Genomic DNA, 18460 nt, shown 5'->3' on the forward strand with positions numbered 1-18460 from the left:
GAAGCACTTTATCTGTCCTTCCATTCTAAATGATAGCTTTGCTGGATAGAGTAATCTTGGATGTAGGTCCCTGCCTTTCATGACTTTAAATACTTCTTTCCATCCCCTTCTTGCCTACTTGGTGTTGATGGCAGCTCTATGTGCAATGGAGGCTGGGTGAAGTCCTGATTCCTCCTTGCTGCCTCATTTATGATCACCCTGCTTTGCTGGCCTCAGTAAAATAGGGCCCTAGGAACCAGTTTATGTTGTCTCCCTGAAAGAACTTCACATGGGCCTTTTAGGCATTCCTCTTTCTGTCTTTTTCTTGTGGAAACATACTCTGCATAGAGTTCTTGAGCCTGATCTGCCTGTTTTGCAGCTCTTCCCCATTGGTGGTGCTTTCCATCCTACAGGAGATGAGGGCTGGGTGTGACCTTTCCTTCCTAGAGGTTCGAAGATTGTCAGGGAATAGGTCTCTATATGGCTGAAAGTAATCTCAGTTGTTCACCTCCTGCCCCTCCAGTTCCCAGCCCTCTGCCCTCACAGCAGACAGAGTCCCAAATTCTACATAACCTCTGCCCCACCAGCTGCATCAGGCTAGGGCTGAGAAATCCACTCATTTTGCACTTTTATGATCTCTCTGCCCAGTTGCACTCAGTAGGAGCAAACTGTGCCCTCAATCTTTTCCCCTTGCTGGCAGAGCAGTTGATTGTGGAGTCCCTGCCCAACACATCTCAGCCCCCTCCCCACCTTTTAAATTGTCCCTCTGGGCACTCCCACTTCAGCACTGAATCTGGCTTTCTGTACACACCACGTCTCCAAAAAGCCAAGAGTCTCACACAGTGGCCAGCCTCTCCTGCCCACTCAGGTATAAATAGAATCCCTTTTTTCTGGAACTCTCCTGGTTCGTGTATACTACTGCAGCTATGGGTGTGTTGCTCCTATGTGTGTAGCCTGGATCTCCCTGACTTCAGGTATCCAAGTCACTCCCAGCCTGGGTATGGGGGTTGCCTGCCCTGAAGGGGAGGGAGCTGCAAAGCTGCAATCTCTGACCAGGCTCTCTGTGGCTGCAGGTGCCATACATGGGGTATTTCCCCTTCCACCTATAAAATATCCGTACCACCCATTGTGAAGCATCTTCTGTACTCCTTGCCTTCTAAAGTTCATATCAGCTAAGATTCCATTGAATATTCAATTTATTTTTCAGAAGATCAGCCAAGTGTCTGAGTTGGGTGCAAGTGCAAGCAAACTCAGCTTCCACTTACTTGGCCACCATGTCTAAAAATATGGATTATTATTCTTAAATAGTTTTTTTCCCAGATGGCTTGACACTGTGTATAAATAGCTTAAATGTTTCATGATATTGTGAGATTCTTATACAGGAAAAAATTATATATTATCACGAACTGTCTGTGAATGCTACTGTCTTGTTTAGAATGCCACTTTGATTTAATCATGACAAAAAATGATTAACAATAAACCTGATTCTCAGTATTTTTCTTCTATCATCATTATAATCATGCTGTTTCTTGCTCATTTGTTCACCCCTCATTCCACTTTCTGCCCTTCTGTATATCCCAGGAGGCTGATTCCTACATATTCCATCACCCAGACATCCTACTTTGGTTCAGTCAATGGGAGGCACAGGCTGGAGATTTGAACATGGGGTATTTCTCCCCCACTCCCTTCTTGATTTGCCTGATTTCTAGCCATGGCTATCTCCCTTCAACCCAGGCTTTTAACAAGTGGCCTCTGCTCCAAGAATCCAGCTCTCACTTGGCTCCATTGTACAATTTCCTCTCCTTGCGTCTCCAGGACAAAGGGTGGTAAATCCCCCACTGTTGCTAGCCTCCAGACGCTTCAACACCCATGTTCAGTTTTCTCACCCTGCCCACTGAGTAAACCTTTCATAGATATCTCTTGTGCCATCAAAGTTAGATTCTGTGCCCTGCCAAGACATTGATTATAGTCATTTCTAAAATTATCTTCTCTACAATTATTGTGTACTGATTGCTCCTCATGTATCAGATGCTGTGCTGACTGTTTCACAAACATTAACACCTAGCCTCATAACTTATGAGGAAAGTATTATTTTACAGATGAAAAAGTAGATTTGACAGTTTCATAGCTCTTCCTATAGGTACTACAACTAATAAATGGCTGAGTCAAAACGCAAATTCAGATCTGAGTTTTTAATTGAGAGATTCCTTTACACTGCCCACAGTTTCCCTGTCTATGTCAGAGTCCTAGAGTGTTTTCTACAAATCCAGATTCTGGGAAAAATACCTAGAGCCCTCTCCTGAGGTAACCAGCTCTAGATTTTAACTTGAGCAGTTTGGTTGGCTCAGGGTCATCACCTGGTCCAAGGTGGATAATTACATAGGCAAACTGACAATGTATGGGGTATGCTGGCATTAAAGCCCTGATCAGTATGGGCAACCATAAATCAGTGAGGCAAATGAAACTCTCCCTTCATTTAAACCCTCCAAAGTTTAAATGAAAAATGCTGAAGAAATTGATCAGGAGGTAGAGGGATGAGAAAAAAGAAAACCCAAAGAATCAAGCAATGAGAGAGTGACATGGCTATATGGTGGAACAGTGACCAGTGATGCAGTAATAAGATGGCATGTCCCTGGAGCCAACTTGAAGCCTGAGCAATGATTATTCTTAACTTCTCTTGAGAGCTACCTCTTCCCATCCATCAACCCAACAGTGATCTAAATAATGATTGGTCATGTCTTCTCTGACCCAGACAAATATAATTGCGTTGGCACATCCTCAGTTTTCACACAAAGCTCTATGCTAACACAAGTGAAAGATCCTCCCTACCAGTCTTGCTGCATTTATTCTGGCCACCTCTCTAAACCATTAAGCACATTGAAGCTGGAGTGATTTTTCCAAAATGTCCATCTAACATTATTAAGCTTCTTGCTTAATACTCACAAATTATTTCCTATTCTTTTGACACAGAATGAAAATTCCCTGTGGTGGCCCACAAGTTCCTGCATTGTCTAGTCTCCATGCCTCCTCTTCATCCTCAGCTGGAGCCTCAGTCCCTCTCTACTCTCTAGTCCAGCCACACTGGCCTTTCAGTTCCCCCTGTTCATCAGATTCCTTCCTGCCACTGAGTTTAGCACAGCCTATTCCATCTGCCTACAACATGGATCCCTTTTCCTTTCACATACTTAATTTCTGCTCATCATCAAACATCACTTCACCAGAGATGTATCCCTGACTCCCATGACTGACAGCAATCTCAATGGAACCCTCCTTGCTTGCCCTTATAATGATTTATGAGTGTCATGGTGTGATTAATTAATTAATTAATTTCAATCTTTCTTTCTGATTATAACCTCTCTGAGATCGAAGTCTATATCTGATTTTGCCTCACTGTTATGTCCCCATCCCCAATATATTGTAATGTGCCTGCTCCACAGTAGGCACTCAAATACTTGTTCAATGCAAGAATGGTTTAATGTCTATGTATAACAACAGTGGGTTAATCTCCTGTAAAAGTGCCATTGTATGCTTGTTAGGAAGTAAATGACAATAGTAACAGTAGGCAAGTGACTGTTGCTTAGGAACGGCCAACACACAACAAGACAGCAAAGTATGTGAGACTGTATGCAAAGTACCCAGGAGCAAGCTCTGCACTTGGAAGGGGATCTCAATCCTTCTACAGTCCCAATGTCCACTTTAGCATCTAAGAAAATGCCCAAAAGGTCAGTGGCATTTGGATCTCCTTTGTTGAGTTTCATTTGAGCTTTCAGGTGTATTTCCAAAAAGTTCATCTCAACAACTTCATATCCAAGATATTGCAGGTTCAGTGCCTGTTACCCACCCCAATACAGCTTTTTAAAAAGACTCTTTTTTTTTAAGAGAGAGGGGAAGAGAGGAAGAAAGACATGGAGAGGAAAAACAATCGGTTGCCTCTCATATCTGTCCACCCAGGGACCAAATGCACAACCCAGATATACGCCCCAATGGGGAATGGAACTAGTGACCTTTTGCTTTGCAGGATGATGCTCAACCAACTGCACCACTTCAGTTAGTAATCCAGTCTATCTTTAAATTGAATTTGAAAAATAAAGGGAACAAATTTTCACCTTTAATTGAAAACTGTAAAGGAGATACAATTAATTCAAATATCTCTGCTTGCTCTTGAAAAATATTTGTAAATCAAAATTGTTGGTGATATTAACTATACAACATATTCTTTTAAATTATACATGGCAGAGGAAGTTGTTTATATTATTCAAATATGCAAAATTATGACTAATAAATGAAATATATATTTTGTCATGTAATTCCCTTTAGGGGGCCTACTTGAATTCAGAAAAAATTTTTGAACACTTAGCCCAGGGTGGGAGACATGGGACAATCTTCATAGGTTTGCTTTCAAGAGCCTCAGAAACTAATTGAGGAGGCCATGGCATACAAGTCATGTGGCAAGTGCACATTGTGTAAAGTGAAAAGATGGCACATTCTTTATCCTATGAAGGAGACAACAATTTTCCAGAATTTCTAGAAAATCAAGAGGAGTTCCCTAAGAAGACCATAAAAGGTCCAGTATATTATAGAGTCCAGCTTCCTATTTTGATAAGAAAAATGATCTCTTGACAAGTTGATGCCAAAACCAGATCTTGAACCTAAATGTTCCCTCTAAGGATATAATACAACCAAGGATATATGTTAAAGATATGACCAAGTTCTATTGTTCTTATTGGCTTTCTCAAAACTACTCAAGCCATCAGGGGCTGACATATCAAGCACACATTGATATGGTCTTTTTAAAAGAGTAAGAGTCATCTTCCCATTTCCCATCTGGCCTCTTTCTAATGTCCTCATATATCAGGTGAAATAACTTCCCAAATTGGAAATCTGATCATGTTATTCCCTTCCTTTCCAGTGCCCTTAGGGTAACAACCTGAGGTCTTCGTAAGGCTCAACCATGTTTTGGCTCTAGCCTATATTGCAGCCTCACCTTCTACCACTATCTCTTTCCTTCTCCAGGTTCCAGCCACACTTTATTTCCTTTGGTTCTTCACTAATACCACAGTGTCTCCCATGTATGAGTCTCAGCTCACTCTGTTTCCTCTGCTCATAGCACTCTTTCTCCTTTTTCACCTTCTGATTCATTAGGCTCAAGTTTTACTCTATACAAACATATCTGGACACAGGCTGATGGGGCTCATGGCTTCAACATGTGGCTTCTAAATTATCTCTGATAATTTCTATCTTAATCAGTGGGGAATGGAAAAACCTGTGTAAGAGCTCATCTGAAAAGTGATCACTTCTCTTCTACCTCTTCTCCATTGGGATGGATTTAATCACTGTTCACATAAATACCAGAAGACGAGGGTATGTGGGCCAGCCATTGTCAAGCACCTTACCTAACTGTGTCAAGGGAAGAAAGAGTTTTAAAAGACAGATAAATGGTTGTTCCACCAGAATGCTCAGTGAATATTTATTGAACATAATTAATCTTTTAGCTGTTGTACTGTTCTACTTTAGATGCTAATATCAATACCCAAACTCCCAGAATCATTACGTTTCTTTCATTTTGTTGGCAGCATTTCAATATCCAAACAGCTGGCTTCAATAAAAGGCAAGGTGTTGGTGACTAAAGTGTATGTTTCTTTTCTACTATGACAGTATGCCAAGAGTTAAAAATAACAGGACATTAGAGAATGCCAAAGATATAAGGGAACTGTGGATAAATCATCAAATATTCATGCTGTTCTTTTTAAAGATTTGGGAACTGAGATCCAGTGATAAGAATTAGCCCACCAAAACTTAGCCCATTAAAGGCCAAGTTATGATGGATCCCAATTCCTAAATCAGTGTGATTCCTATGGGCACCAGCTATCTCTCCATTGCTGGCATTCTCACTGAGTCCAGAGCAAGACAATTAACAACTAATTTATGAATGTTCAGTGGAACTCTGGATGCAATCAACCCCCAACTGCCCCTGTTGATTAAGGGAAAACAATGTGGCCAACTCCCAAAGTGTAAATATTTGTCCTCAGAATTCCATTTTTAGGAATACTATGCAGCAGAGAGAAAGAAGAAGCTCCTTCCTTTTGTGACAGCATGGATGAAACTGAAGTATTATGCTAAGTGAAATAAGCCAGGTGGTGAGGGACAAATACCATATGATCTCACCTTTAACTGGAACATAATCAACAAAAGAAAAAAGCAAACAAATATAACTAGAGACACTAAAATTTAGAACAATCTGACAGTAACCAGAGGAATGGAGGGAGGGAACAGTGGGGGGAAAGGGTTTTCAGGAACTACTATAAAGGACGCATGGACAAAACCAAGGGAGAGGGTGGAAGCGAGGGAGGAAAGTGAGTTTGGCTGGGGTGAAAGGGAGTGGTGGAGGGAAAATGCACACAACTGTAATTGAACAACAATAAAATAATTTTTAAAAATCATTTCATTTTTATAGGTAAAACATCTTTAAACTTAACACTATTGCTATGGCAATAAGAATATAAGGAAAAAACACTCATATATTTAGATCATTATCTTACTGTAAAACGTGTGACCTAGCATGTTTACAGAGAAACAGGCACAGCTGGATATTACTATATGCAGTCATTTTTACTCATAGATGGCTAGTCAATGTCACCAAAGGAGACTCTCTTATTTTCATATAAACAGGTCTTCATCTTAATGAAAATTTATTTTTACAGTATCACAACATGAGACCCATGATTTCTGTTTTATAATTCACACAATTTCAGGTATTTTTGATAATTTCTATGACAACATCATGTCCATGACATGATAAATATTCATAACATTTCTAATACTTCCTCCCTCTGAGAGGCTAAGGTGGGGGTTGTAACCCTATCACCTTCGCTGCCCCCTACCCCACTCACAAACATACTCATTGTTATTAGTCCCAGACTCTACATTTGTGCCACATTTATTCCCATACCTTAAGAAAACACAGGGTCACCATGGCTTATCTTCCTAGAATGTGTTTTATTCAATTGTAAATAATTTTAAATGTTATTCATTGATATCAGACATGAGTAGGTAGATCATGGAACAGAAATCAATATGAACCCACATTTTCTCTAGTTATATGGGCTTATGCCCTTGATCTCTTGAAGGGTGGGAATGAAGAATGAGAACATATTTGCCTTGAGCATCCCAAGTCATTTTATAGTGGAAAAGTTTCAGAAGTACTAGAGGATTGGATAAACTATTGAACTAGCAAGAAAAAGAGAGAGGTATAGTTTTTAATTCTGACTTATACTACCCATGTGAACTCAAACTTTTCTCCTGTAGGTCTTCATTTCCAAAAAAAATGAATATTACAAAAAGTTCTAAAATGAGGTGATTCTGATAGCTTGCTGTACTGAGAGTTGTGTCTCTATTAGAGTAAAGTGTCAGAAACTTCCTTTATCAAAAGTTTCATGTTTAGGGTTCCATGCTCCAGGGCAGGTAAGGAGAAAGAGACAGAGCATTGTTCTGAAGTTTAAGCCAGCTTGGTTTAGCACACATATACTGAGTCCTACAACATGCCAGGTCCTGGGAATGAGCAAAGGTTAATAAGATGCACTAATTGTTCCAGGAAATGCAATCTAGAACTGCACTGTTCAATATGGTACCTACTAGCCACATGTAGATATCAAACACTTAAAGCATGGTTAGTTTGAACTGAAACATGCTGTAAGTATAAAATATTCAATATATGTCAAATTTAGGAGATGGTAAAATAGGGTAATATAGTTCAATCATCTGTATTGATCACATGTTAAAATGGTATTTTGTTAATTTAACGTTTCTTTTTATGTTTTTGATATGGCTACTAGAAAAGTTTAATTTATTATCATGGATCACATTACATTACTTTTGGACAGCACCATTCTAGAAGGTAATTCAGACAGATAAATGGTGTATTAGTGTGAGGTTGTGATAAGTTTATGTTTAGGGAAGTAAGAACAAAGGAGGGACATGTAGCCCAATGTCGGGGTTTGGGAAAGTGTCCTACAGAATAAAATGCTGGAGCCCTGGCTGGTATAGCTCAGTGGATTGAGCTTGGGCCTGCAAACCAAAGGGTCACTGGTTCGATTCCCAGTCAGGGCACATGCCTGGGTTATGGGCCACATCCCCAGTGGGGGGGGTATGGGAGAGACAACCACACATTGATGTTTATCTCCTTCTCCTTCCCATCCCCTCTCTCTAAAAGTAAATAAATAAAATATTTTTTAAAAAAGAATACAATGCCTGAAAAACAATACCTAGAGGCCATATGCATTATGGTCAATATGCATCATGGTGAGGAGCCAGACTGGCTATGTGACCTTCAGCAAGCTACAAAACCTCTCTGTACCTCAGTTTTCCCATCTATAATGTAGGTATGATACTGAAACCTCCTCAAAGGGCTGATAGAAGATTTAAATGAGTTAACTTGTGTACATGCACTGCATAAGTGGTTGGCAAAGAGAATGAGCTTCATAATCATTCAACACTACTGTCTGCCAGAACCAAAGCTCAAGGAAATCAAGGATTCTTCTCTTGATATTGCTCACTGCTCTATCCCCAAAATAAAGATAATGGGGCTTGGAAATCTACACTTCCTACTAAACTCTTTATTTTTTTTGAAATTTTATTTTCGTAATATATTTTACTGATAATGCTATTACAGTTGTCCCAATTTTTCCCCTATTGCCTCCTCCACCTGGTTCTACCATTCCCTCCAGCAATCCCTCTGACCCCTTAGTTCATGTCCATGGGTCATGTATGTAAGTTCTTTGTCTTTTCCATTTCCTATACTGTTCTTAACACCCCCTGTCTGTTTTGTACCTACCAAAAATACTTCTTCTTTAAAAAATACATTTCATGGATTATGCTATTAGAGTTGTCCCATTTTTTTCTCCCCCTCAATCTCCTCCACATTGTACACCCCCTCCCACCATCTTCCCCCCAACTTAGTTCATGTCCATGAGGCAAACATATAAGTTCTTTGGCTTCTCCATTTCCTATAGTATTCTTAACCTCCCCCTGTCTATTGTGGGCCTACCTATTATGCTTCTTATTCCCTGTACTTTTCCCCCCATTCTCCCCACTCCACCTCCCCACAGATAACCCTCCATGTGATCTTCATTTCTGTGATTCTGTTTCTGTTCTAGCTGTTTGCTTAGTTTGTTTTTGTTTTTGTTTTTTAGGTTCAGCTATTGATAGTTGTGAGTTTTTTGTTATTTTACTGTTCATATTTTTTATCATCTTCTTTTTCTTAGGTAAGTCCCTTTAACATTTCATATAATAAGGGCATGGTGTTGATGAACTCCTTTAACTTGACCTTATCTGGGAAGCACTTTATCTGCCCTTCCTTTCTAAATGATAGCTTTGCTGGATAGAGTAATCTTGGATGAAGGTCCTTGCCTTTCATGACTTGGAATACTTCTTTCCAGCCCCTTCTTGCCTGCAAGATTTCTTTTGAGAAATCAGCTGATAGTATTATGGGAATTCCTTTGGAGGTAACTCTCTCCTTTTTTCTTGCTGCTTTTAAGATTCTTTTCTTATCTTTAATCATGGATAATGTAATTATGATGTGCCTTAGTATGTCCTCCTTGGGTCCAATGTCTTTGGGATTCTCTGGGCTTCCTGGACTTCCTGGAAGTCTATTTCCTTTGCCAGATCGAAGAAGTTCTACTTCATTATTTGTTGAGTAAGTTATCAATTACTTGCTATTCTTCTTTTCCTTCTAGCACCCCTATGACTCAGATTTTGGAGCATTTGAAGTTGTCCCAGAGGTTCCCAAGTCTCTCCTCATTTTTTTGAATTCTTGTTTCTTCATTCTGTTCCAGTTGGATGTTTATTTCTTCCTTTGGTTCCAAATCATTGATTTGAGTCCTGGTTTCCTCCCTTTCACTGTTGGTTCCCTATATATTTTCCTTTATTTCACTTTATATAGCCTTCATTTGTTCCTTCATTTTGCAACCAAAATCAATCATTTCTCTGAACATCCCGATTACCTGTATTTTGAACTCTGCATCTGACAGGTTATCTATCTTCTCATTGCTTAGTTCTTTTTCTAGAGTTTTGATCTGTTCTTTCCTTTGGGTCATATTTCTTTGTCTGGGTACACCTGTTACATTGTAAGGGGTGGAGCTTTAGTATTCACCAGGGCAGGGCAACTCTCTTTGCTGGGATGCGATACTGTGTGTTAGGGAGGAGTCAGAGAGGGAACAATGCTGTTCACTCTGCTCTGTCCCCGTTTTCTGTCACTTCCCACAAGTGGACTGTGCCCTTTCCAGTGCTGATTCCCAGGTTGGTTGGTTTGTGTACATGCTAGGATCCTGTGGGCCTTTCTAGTGAACTCTCCTATGAGACTGGAAGTTTCTCCTGCCTTCAAAACCCACACTGGATTTTATAGCCAGAGGTTTTGAGTCTTTAGTTTCCTGATCAGTCAGCCCCTGCCTTGCCTGTGCAGTCTGCCACCTTGCCATGCATCCTCTTCACTGTGGCTGTCCATCTCCATCCCTCCTACAGGTCTAGATGAAAGTTTAACTCAGTTTTTGGAGTTCCATAAAGTTTGGTTTTCTGGCAGGTCTGGTTGGGGTTTTTTGTTTGTTTGTTTGTTTTTAAATTGGTTGTTATCCTTCTTTTGGTCATGCAAGGAAACAAAGCACTTCTACCTATGCCTCCATCTTTGCCAGAACTCCAGCAGCATATGCTATTTTATAGCCAGGAGAAAACACATGTTATGTTTAAAGGAATGGAGGAGATGGAAGAAAGCTGGCTATTCTTATGGATTCCCCATCTATAGAGCAATCAGACCTGTACTTCAACCAAGGGTTGGAAAATGTCTGGACTCCACTGCCTTTGTAGGGATACCCTTTCAAGTGGATAATCTAAAGTGGCAGATCTGTCCATGAGTTTTGAAGTCAGACAGACATTCAAATCTTTTCTCTGTCACTTCTGAGCAATGTGGTCTTAAAATTCTTAATCTCTCCATATGTCAATTTCCAATGTGCAAAACTGAGGTACAAACAGTGCCTACCTCTCTGGGTTTTACTAAGCATTAAATAAGGTTATGTTTGTAAACCACCTGGCACATAGTAAGCAAGGGAGTGTCTATAATTATTTGCAAGCTCACTTACAAGCTTGGAAATTCACTCCTTCCTCTCCAGAAGAGCACAACCAGCAGGACCAGAGACTACTGTCCCCCGTGAGAAGTCTCAGACCCAGTAAAGCAGTTTTTATACTAAGCTCTCTTCCTAATTAAGAGAAGCTCTCTTTCATTAAGAAGTCAAATGGTCAAAATTATAGAAGCAATATTTACTTCCTAAGGAATTAAAGTATTTCCTCTAAGCAATTTGCTTTTTAAAGACAGCTATTTATAAACAGAGATTAACGTTAGCCATTTAAATTCATAGTTACCACCATTTAGCACCCCACCACTTCAAATACACACATTCCAGGAAAGGCGGACATGAGCTAAAAGAAACATGCCCATCTCCCTGTATGTTGATGAGCAGGAAAATCTTGAATAATTTAGGAATATTCCATTTTTAATTCAGGTTTCCAGGTATGGCAGAAGTAAAGTGATGGGGGAAAAGAGATAAAAATAGAATTATGAAAGCAGGGGATTTTCTAAAGCTGGGCTTTTAGGCTAGATGGAGGGGCAGCCACTGGGCACACAAGTGGAAGCAGGAAACATAAGGCACAAGCCAAAGGCCATGGTGAGACTGAGCATCAGAAACCAAGGAAGAAATCAAGGAGTAGGACATTCATTTGTGAAGTACCTAGTATGAGCCACACACACAAAAAAAGACAGTCAAAAAAAAAAATATCGCTGTCTTCATGAGCCTTATGATTTCAACATGGATCCAAATTCAGGTTCTGTCACTTACTAGCATTGTGTCCTCAGAAGGATCATCTCCTTTCATCACTGATAAAATGCTATAATGCTGGAGAAACAAACAAAGTTTATGGACTGGAAGAATTAGTGTAGTAAAGACATCAATTTTACCTATATTGCTTCCCAAGTTTAATGCAATTTCCATAAAATTTAAGGGTTTTTTTAAGAGTCGAGCTTATCTTAAAACTTATATGGAAAGAGAAAGGTGCTGGAATAGCCAAAATAATTTTGAGAAAAAATAAAGTGTCAGGAATCACTCTTTCTAATATTAAGACTTATTATATAACTACAGGAATCAGAACACTGTGACAAAGGGTAAGACACATAGGTCAATGAAACAGAAGAGGGGACCCAGAAATTGGCTGACACAAGTATGCTCAACTGATTTTTGACAAAGAGGCAAAAGCAATTCAATGAAGAAAGGACCGAGTTTTCAACAGTTGGTGCTGGAGGAGCTGGTCATCCACAGGTAAAAAATGAACCTCAACCTAACTCCCACACACTATACAGAAATTAACTCAAGTGAATTATGGATTAAAATGTAAAACATTAAGTTATAAAACTGTTTATTATGCATAGGACAAATTTTTAATAAGAGAATAAATTGTTAAGTTAGACTTTATAAAAATTGAAAACATTTCTTCCACAGAACAGACCATTGAGAAAAATAAAAAGGCAATTTACAGACTGGGAGACAATATTTGCAAATCACAGATCCTATAAAAGACTTGAATCTTATTAATAGATACATAACTCTCAGGCCTCAGAAATTGTTTTAAATTCAGTTATAAAATTGGCAAAATCCATGAACAGAACTGAGCAGACATTTCACCAAGGAAGATATGCAGATGGCAACTAAGCACATGCAAAGCCATCTAGCATCATTAGCTAGTAGGATATACTAATTAAAACCACACTGAAATACTATCACATACAAACAGGATGACTAATAAACAGTGACAGTACAAAGGCTGAAAAGGATGGAGAAAAAACTGGATCTCTTACACATGGCTGATGGCACTGTAAAATGGTACATCTACTGTAAAAAACAGCTTGTAGTTTCTTAAAGAAAAACTGGGCTTATCATATGACCCAGTAATTATACTCTTGGGCATTTATTCCAAAGAAAACAAAAACTATGTTTGTATAGTAACTTGTACACAAATGTTCCTACAAGCTTGATTTGTAATAGCCAAAACTATAAAGCATTCAAATGTCCCTCAAAGGTGAATGGTTAAACAAACTATGGTACATTTATATCATAAACCACTATGTTAAATGGTATAATAATTCCTATGGGTATTATGAAAATTAAAGGTACTGTACAAATTATTAAAGTATTTCATACACCGTAAATGCACAATATATTGCAGGTCCAAGTTTCTATCCAAACTAGGTTGCTGCATACACACATGTCCTCAACTTGCTTTAGCTTGGAGCAAATAAATGAGAACTTCTGAGTGAGGATCAAAGAGAAGAGTAATCCATTTGTAACATCAGGAAGTCCAAATGATCCTAGCTTCAGGCTAAATGGTATGAGAAAATAGCCTGGGGGAATGGAGTGGGCTATTTCCTCAATGACAGGAGAGATGCCAACACATTGACTAGAATACTGGGCAGATTTTTTAAAAGATTTTTTATCGATATTCTATTACAGTTGTACCAGTTTTTTCCCCCTTTGCCCTAGTCTGCCCATCCCACCCCACCCCCCACTCCCACAGTCAATTCCCACACTGTTGTCCATGTCTGTGGGTCATTCATACATGTTCTTTAGTCCCTTCCTTCTCTCCAAGACTATCAACCTCCCCACTCCACTCTGGTCACTGTCACTCTATTCAATGTTTCCATTCTTGTGGTTCTATTTTGTTTGTCAGCAGATGCTTATAGACACAAAAATTGTAACAGCACCATTTAGCTTGATTCCTGCTCAGAGATACAGTAAAAACTGAGAAAGCCCACATACTTCCTCCTTCATCAATTTCTTTTAACTCTTGTTCTTTCCTTTCACCTTTAATTGAAAAAAAAATTACATAGTTAAAATTTTTCAATGTTTTTTCTCTACACTTTAAAGAAAATCTTGGTTTCCTTCCATGGTCTATGATCAGCATCTTCTAACCCTGCCTACCTTTCCCAATCAAACCCCTTCCAGCTTCTAGACTGTAGTCATAACCATCTCATCTCAACTGCTCCAACTGATCTGAGATCCCTGATCTGAGCCTTTGCACTTATTGCTCTCTGAGCCAGGGATGCTCTACACAACCTTAACCCCAGTGTGATCCCATATTCTCACCAAACAGGCTTCTTCTCATCCGATGGGTCTTAGTTAAAATATTAATACCTCACAAAGAACTCCAAGACCAGCTATCTAAGTCACTTTCCTTCTAGACCAACTCTGTAATTTTTTTTTTCTGTTTCTGGACCTTCTTTGCCTCATACATCACAATTCACAAATATGCATATTACCTATGTCTGTGGAGAAATAATTATCAAAAATATATAACACATATATATGTATACATAGTTCCTCCTGGTTCTTATTTATATCTCCACTAGACTGCAAGATATATAGGGCAGAGTCCACAGCTGGTTGTGTGACCTCCATGTCTTAAGTCCCTTAAGAGAGTACCAAGAGCACAGTAACTGCTCAGTACAAGTCACATTATTCTGACTGATCAGCAGCCTTTGAATGGACAATTATTGCACACAACATAGGCTGAAAGCTGTGGGGTTTCTTTTTCTTTTTTAATTCTTATTTATTTATTTATTTATTTATTCAACAGCATTAGCACCTGGCATCTGTGTTGATCCTGGGAATATAATGATAAATAAATGCATGACCCCTGGCCCCATGGAGTATGTATTCCAGCTGGGGAGAAAGCCAGTTAAACACCCAATAACTGTAATATAAATTCTATAATAGGGACTGTATTAGGGACTCAGAGAGGAGAGAACTTAAGAATGGTCTGATGCGGAGCCTGGCTCCTGGAGTCTGCAATATTGTGGATAGGGGAAAGACATTCACAAGGACTACCAAGTCCTGTGGAGGAAAAGGGCAAGCAGCTTCCCTCTCAAGGGGAGAAAAAAGCCATGGCCTCCCATCGCCATGACAGGCCTTTATTTCTCTTTCTGGTCACATTACATGATGGTCCTCATTTACTATGCACAGGTTGGCTTTTGGTGGTTACCTTTTACAGAAAACAGTGGAGCCAATGTCGCTAATCACATCACAGAAGAGGGATATTTGCAAATGAAAAGGGAAGAGTAGTTGGACCAGTTACACTTATCCTTGGTAGGTTTAGCATGGATTTTAGGAAGTTACAGTAAGCACTTGCTGTCTCAATTCAGTGTGAGGAAGTTTTTAGTAAAAAGCAAGTCTCAAAGCAACCCGGGTACAATGCAGGCCTGATTTCCCACAGGAGAACCTATCCATGGGTGTGGGTCCTGTGCATCTCCGAGTGGGACCTGGGCCCTGACCATGCAGAATGGTCTCCTACAATGGTCTTCACTCTACCTTGTGCAGTTCTTGATGTTGCTACCCACTGGAAAGAAATGAGTTAGTACTGACCTTTCAAGAAATTTAAACCGGAGAAACTAGCTGAGAGATCACTGTGATTGAGGCAGTGAGTCAAAGAGATTGCTTATCTATCATGACATCATAGAGCTTGTTCTGCCTGTCATTCTGCTTTATCACACTGGGCTGGAGTGATGATCTGTCTGACAAGCAATATTAACTCCATAAGAATAGGACTCGGTCTTATTCAATGATGTATCCTCAGTGCCAGGGACTGAGCTTTGCCCACAGGATGTGCTCCATAAATATTTTACAGATCAGAAAACTCAAACGTAGAGAGCTGAGGTTTTTTTCTTAGGTCACATGGCAAGCAGGCGGTAAATCTCATTCTAATTCTACCAATTCTATTACTCCTGAAAAAATTTTGTTTCCATTGCTTAAAGGTACAGGATCAAACTCTCTCATGTCCCACTCTCAGTAGGGGACAAATGGCCCAAGAACAGGGCCAGGTTGACATATACTTTCTAACCCCATTCCCCTCAGTTCCCACGGAGGATATAATTCCAGGTTTGGAGAAAGATTACTTCTAATTTAGGCTATATCATTGTGCATGTCTTCTCCCACAGCTCTCAGGAAGGGCTCAGATCTGGAAAACACTATTGCCATCACTGCTCTGACTTTCAGAAATTCTTCTGACCCTGATGGTAAACTTGAAAAAGCTACTGCCAAAAATCTGCTACAAACCTAATTTAGGAATTTCACAGAGGTAGAAAAATAACAGGCACCACACCATAATGACTGGTCCAAAGAACCTATAGCTCCAGCTCAAGGACCCACCATGTTGATTTATTCACCAAATATTTATTGAACACCTACCATATGTCATGAGGTGAATTGAGCACTGAGCTTAATACAGTGAAAAGCTAACAATCCAGCAGTCTAGAGAGATATGCTAAAACATAATTAGAAAAAGGATGATGAAATAGTAAGTATGCATGAAAGAATAAAATAGAGGTACTATCTTGATGTGGGGAGTCAAAGAAGGGCTCCTAGAAAATTAAGGTATAGCTGAGATCTAAAGAATGAGCAAGAGTTACAAGTCAAGGTGGTGGGGTGAGGATGATAGCATTCCAAGGTGTGGAAATGGCAGATGTAATGCCATAAAGTATGTCAGAGACCTATGAGAGCCAGTAAGTCATTGGTGAGAAAGGGGAAGAAAGTAGGAAGCAGTATGCAATGAGTTTGGGGACGTGGAGAAAAGCCAAATGTCACACAGGCATAACCTGAGGGCAGAACGAAGCCAGAAATGGTTTCTAAGTCCAGGGAGAATAAATTACACCAACTGCAGATCAGACTGGGATAGGGGTGGGGGTGAGACATGAAAGAATGGAGTGACTGTGGGGAAGCAATCCAAAGGGAAGCTGATATGATGGTTTGGACTAGGGTGATGAATATGAGAAACATTTGGAAGGTGGAATGAACAGAATTTGATCATTGATTGGCTGTGAGGTTAAAGGACAGGAGCAGAAAATTGTGATATTTCAGTTTGACTTTGGGAAAAAAAATGGGTGGTAGTCCCATTCTCAGAGAAGAGAAAGACTGAAGAATCAGAATATCTGAAGTAAGGTCGGGGTGGGGAGGAGACAATGAATTCCATTAGAATGTGTCAGTTTTAAGATACATAGCATTCAGCTCTCTTGGAGGGATTGGGAGTCCTCTTTTGGCCCTCACTGGTAGATGTGATCTCTTGAGGAGAATGAGCCTAGAGAAGCAATAATGGGCAAAGACTGTAGAGGAATGTATCATCATTCCTAACATGTCTCAATCCTTGCTGTGATGGGGGTTTTTTGCAGCTAGCACATGGCTGAGAATTTGGGGTTGAGCTAAATGCAAACATAGCTCAGTATAACAGCAAATCAAGTGACCTTAAAATTTTCAATTTGGAAGATATCTCACAAGCTGTGGTTGAAAATTGAAAAGCCTCTCCATTTATGTACTATTTATATGTTTTCCTTCAATTCATTTATGAGGACTATGCACTTGGATTTGATTTGTGTTCAAACTAAATGCTCAACAATCTTCCAAAGCACATATTTTTCTTTAGCATATTCTATTCCATATTTCTGAATAATCTAATTATTCAGTGGAACACATGCTGTATAAATCCCAAAGAGATTATGTTTAAAAAATATGAAACAGTAACACTATCTGTGTTTGTAGAGAGGCAGGATGATTTAACAGTTAAAAGTGGGTTAAGTAGCCAAAGCTATGTCTGGCTCCAAACCAGTAGCTGCCTAGCTTGTGACTTAAATCTTGTTGAGTATCTGATACTGCACCTATTCAATAGGGATAATGATAATACATATTCAATACTGCTATTTCAAAGATTCAATGAGATAGTCCACAAAAAGATTTAACACGGTGCTCGTCTAGTAGCACTGTTAGCAACTGGACATGTTACATTAGTTAATAACAAGTTTATTATAGCTAATTATCTATAAAACCCAGTTGGCAAAATAAATTAGGTTCATGCTTTTTCTTTATTCTTACAGGGACAAGAAACCAACCCAAAATACAAAGACCTTCTTTCTGAACTTGATGAGCATACAGAAAACAAGTTTGATTTTGAGGATTTCATGATCTTACTGTTAAACATCACTGTAATGTCAGATTTGCTACAAAATATATGGAATGTAAAAATGATCAAATAAACAGCTTTAACTATGCAGTTAGGCAAAATAATGACCAAAGACAGTGTTAAATAATTAAAGATTGTCTCCCTTTTTTTTTCAACTAATTGATATCCTGACATGCATCTGGGATAGCATGGCTGGTTCTGATTGCTAATACTCAGACCTAATATAACTCCAAACTCCACACATACTCTTCAGAAATTTCTGAATAATATGATCTCTTGCTGTTTCACAACATAAAAGATTTATACCATTGAATATCACATTACTCTTGCTGAGTCGATAGTGACAGAGCACTTTCCTTATCATCAGTGAATTGCTCATCATTTGTTCATTAAGCAACATTTGCTGAGCAACTGCTCCATGGAACTGCTGAGGATGCAGTAATGA

The 18460-nt window shown here is 39.3% G+C and overlaps 1 protein-coding gene across 1 annotated transcript; it reads left to right on the top strand.

Moving 5' to 3' along the window:
• Nucleotides 1–3591: 3591 nt before the first annotated feature.
• On the top strand, nucleotides 3592–18354 carry SNTN (sentan, cilia apical structure protein). Its single transcript, XM_028517836.2, is given in 4 exon segments — nucleotides 3592–3701; nucleotides 5553–5587; nucleotides 16004–16143; nucleotides 17930–18354. Coding segments are annotated over 4 exon segments (444 nt in total). The 3' UTR covers nucleotides 18089–18354.
• The last annotated feature ends 106 nt before the right edge of the window (nucleotides 18355–18460 follow it).

The sequence above is a fragment of the Phyllostomus discolor genome, chromosome 7, assembly GCF_004126475.2.
Source record: "Phyllostomus discolor isolate MPI-MPIP mPhyDis1 chromosome 7, mPhyDis1.pri.v3, whole genome shotgun sequence".
Classification (NCBI taxonomy): Eukaryota; Metazoa; Chordata; class Mammalia; order Chiroptera; family Phyllostomidae; genus Phyllostomus; species Phyllostomus discolor.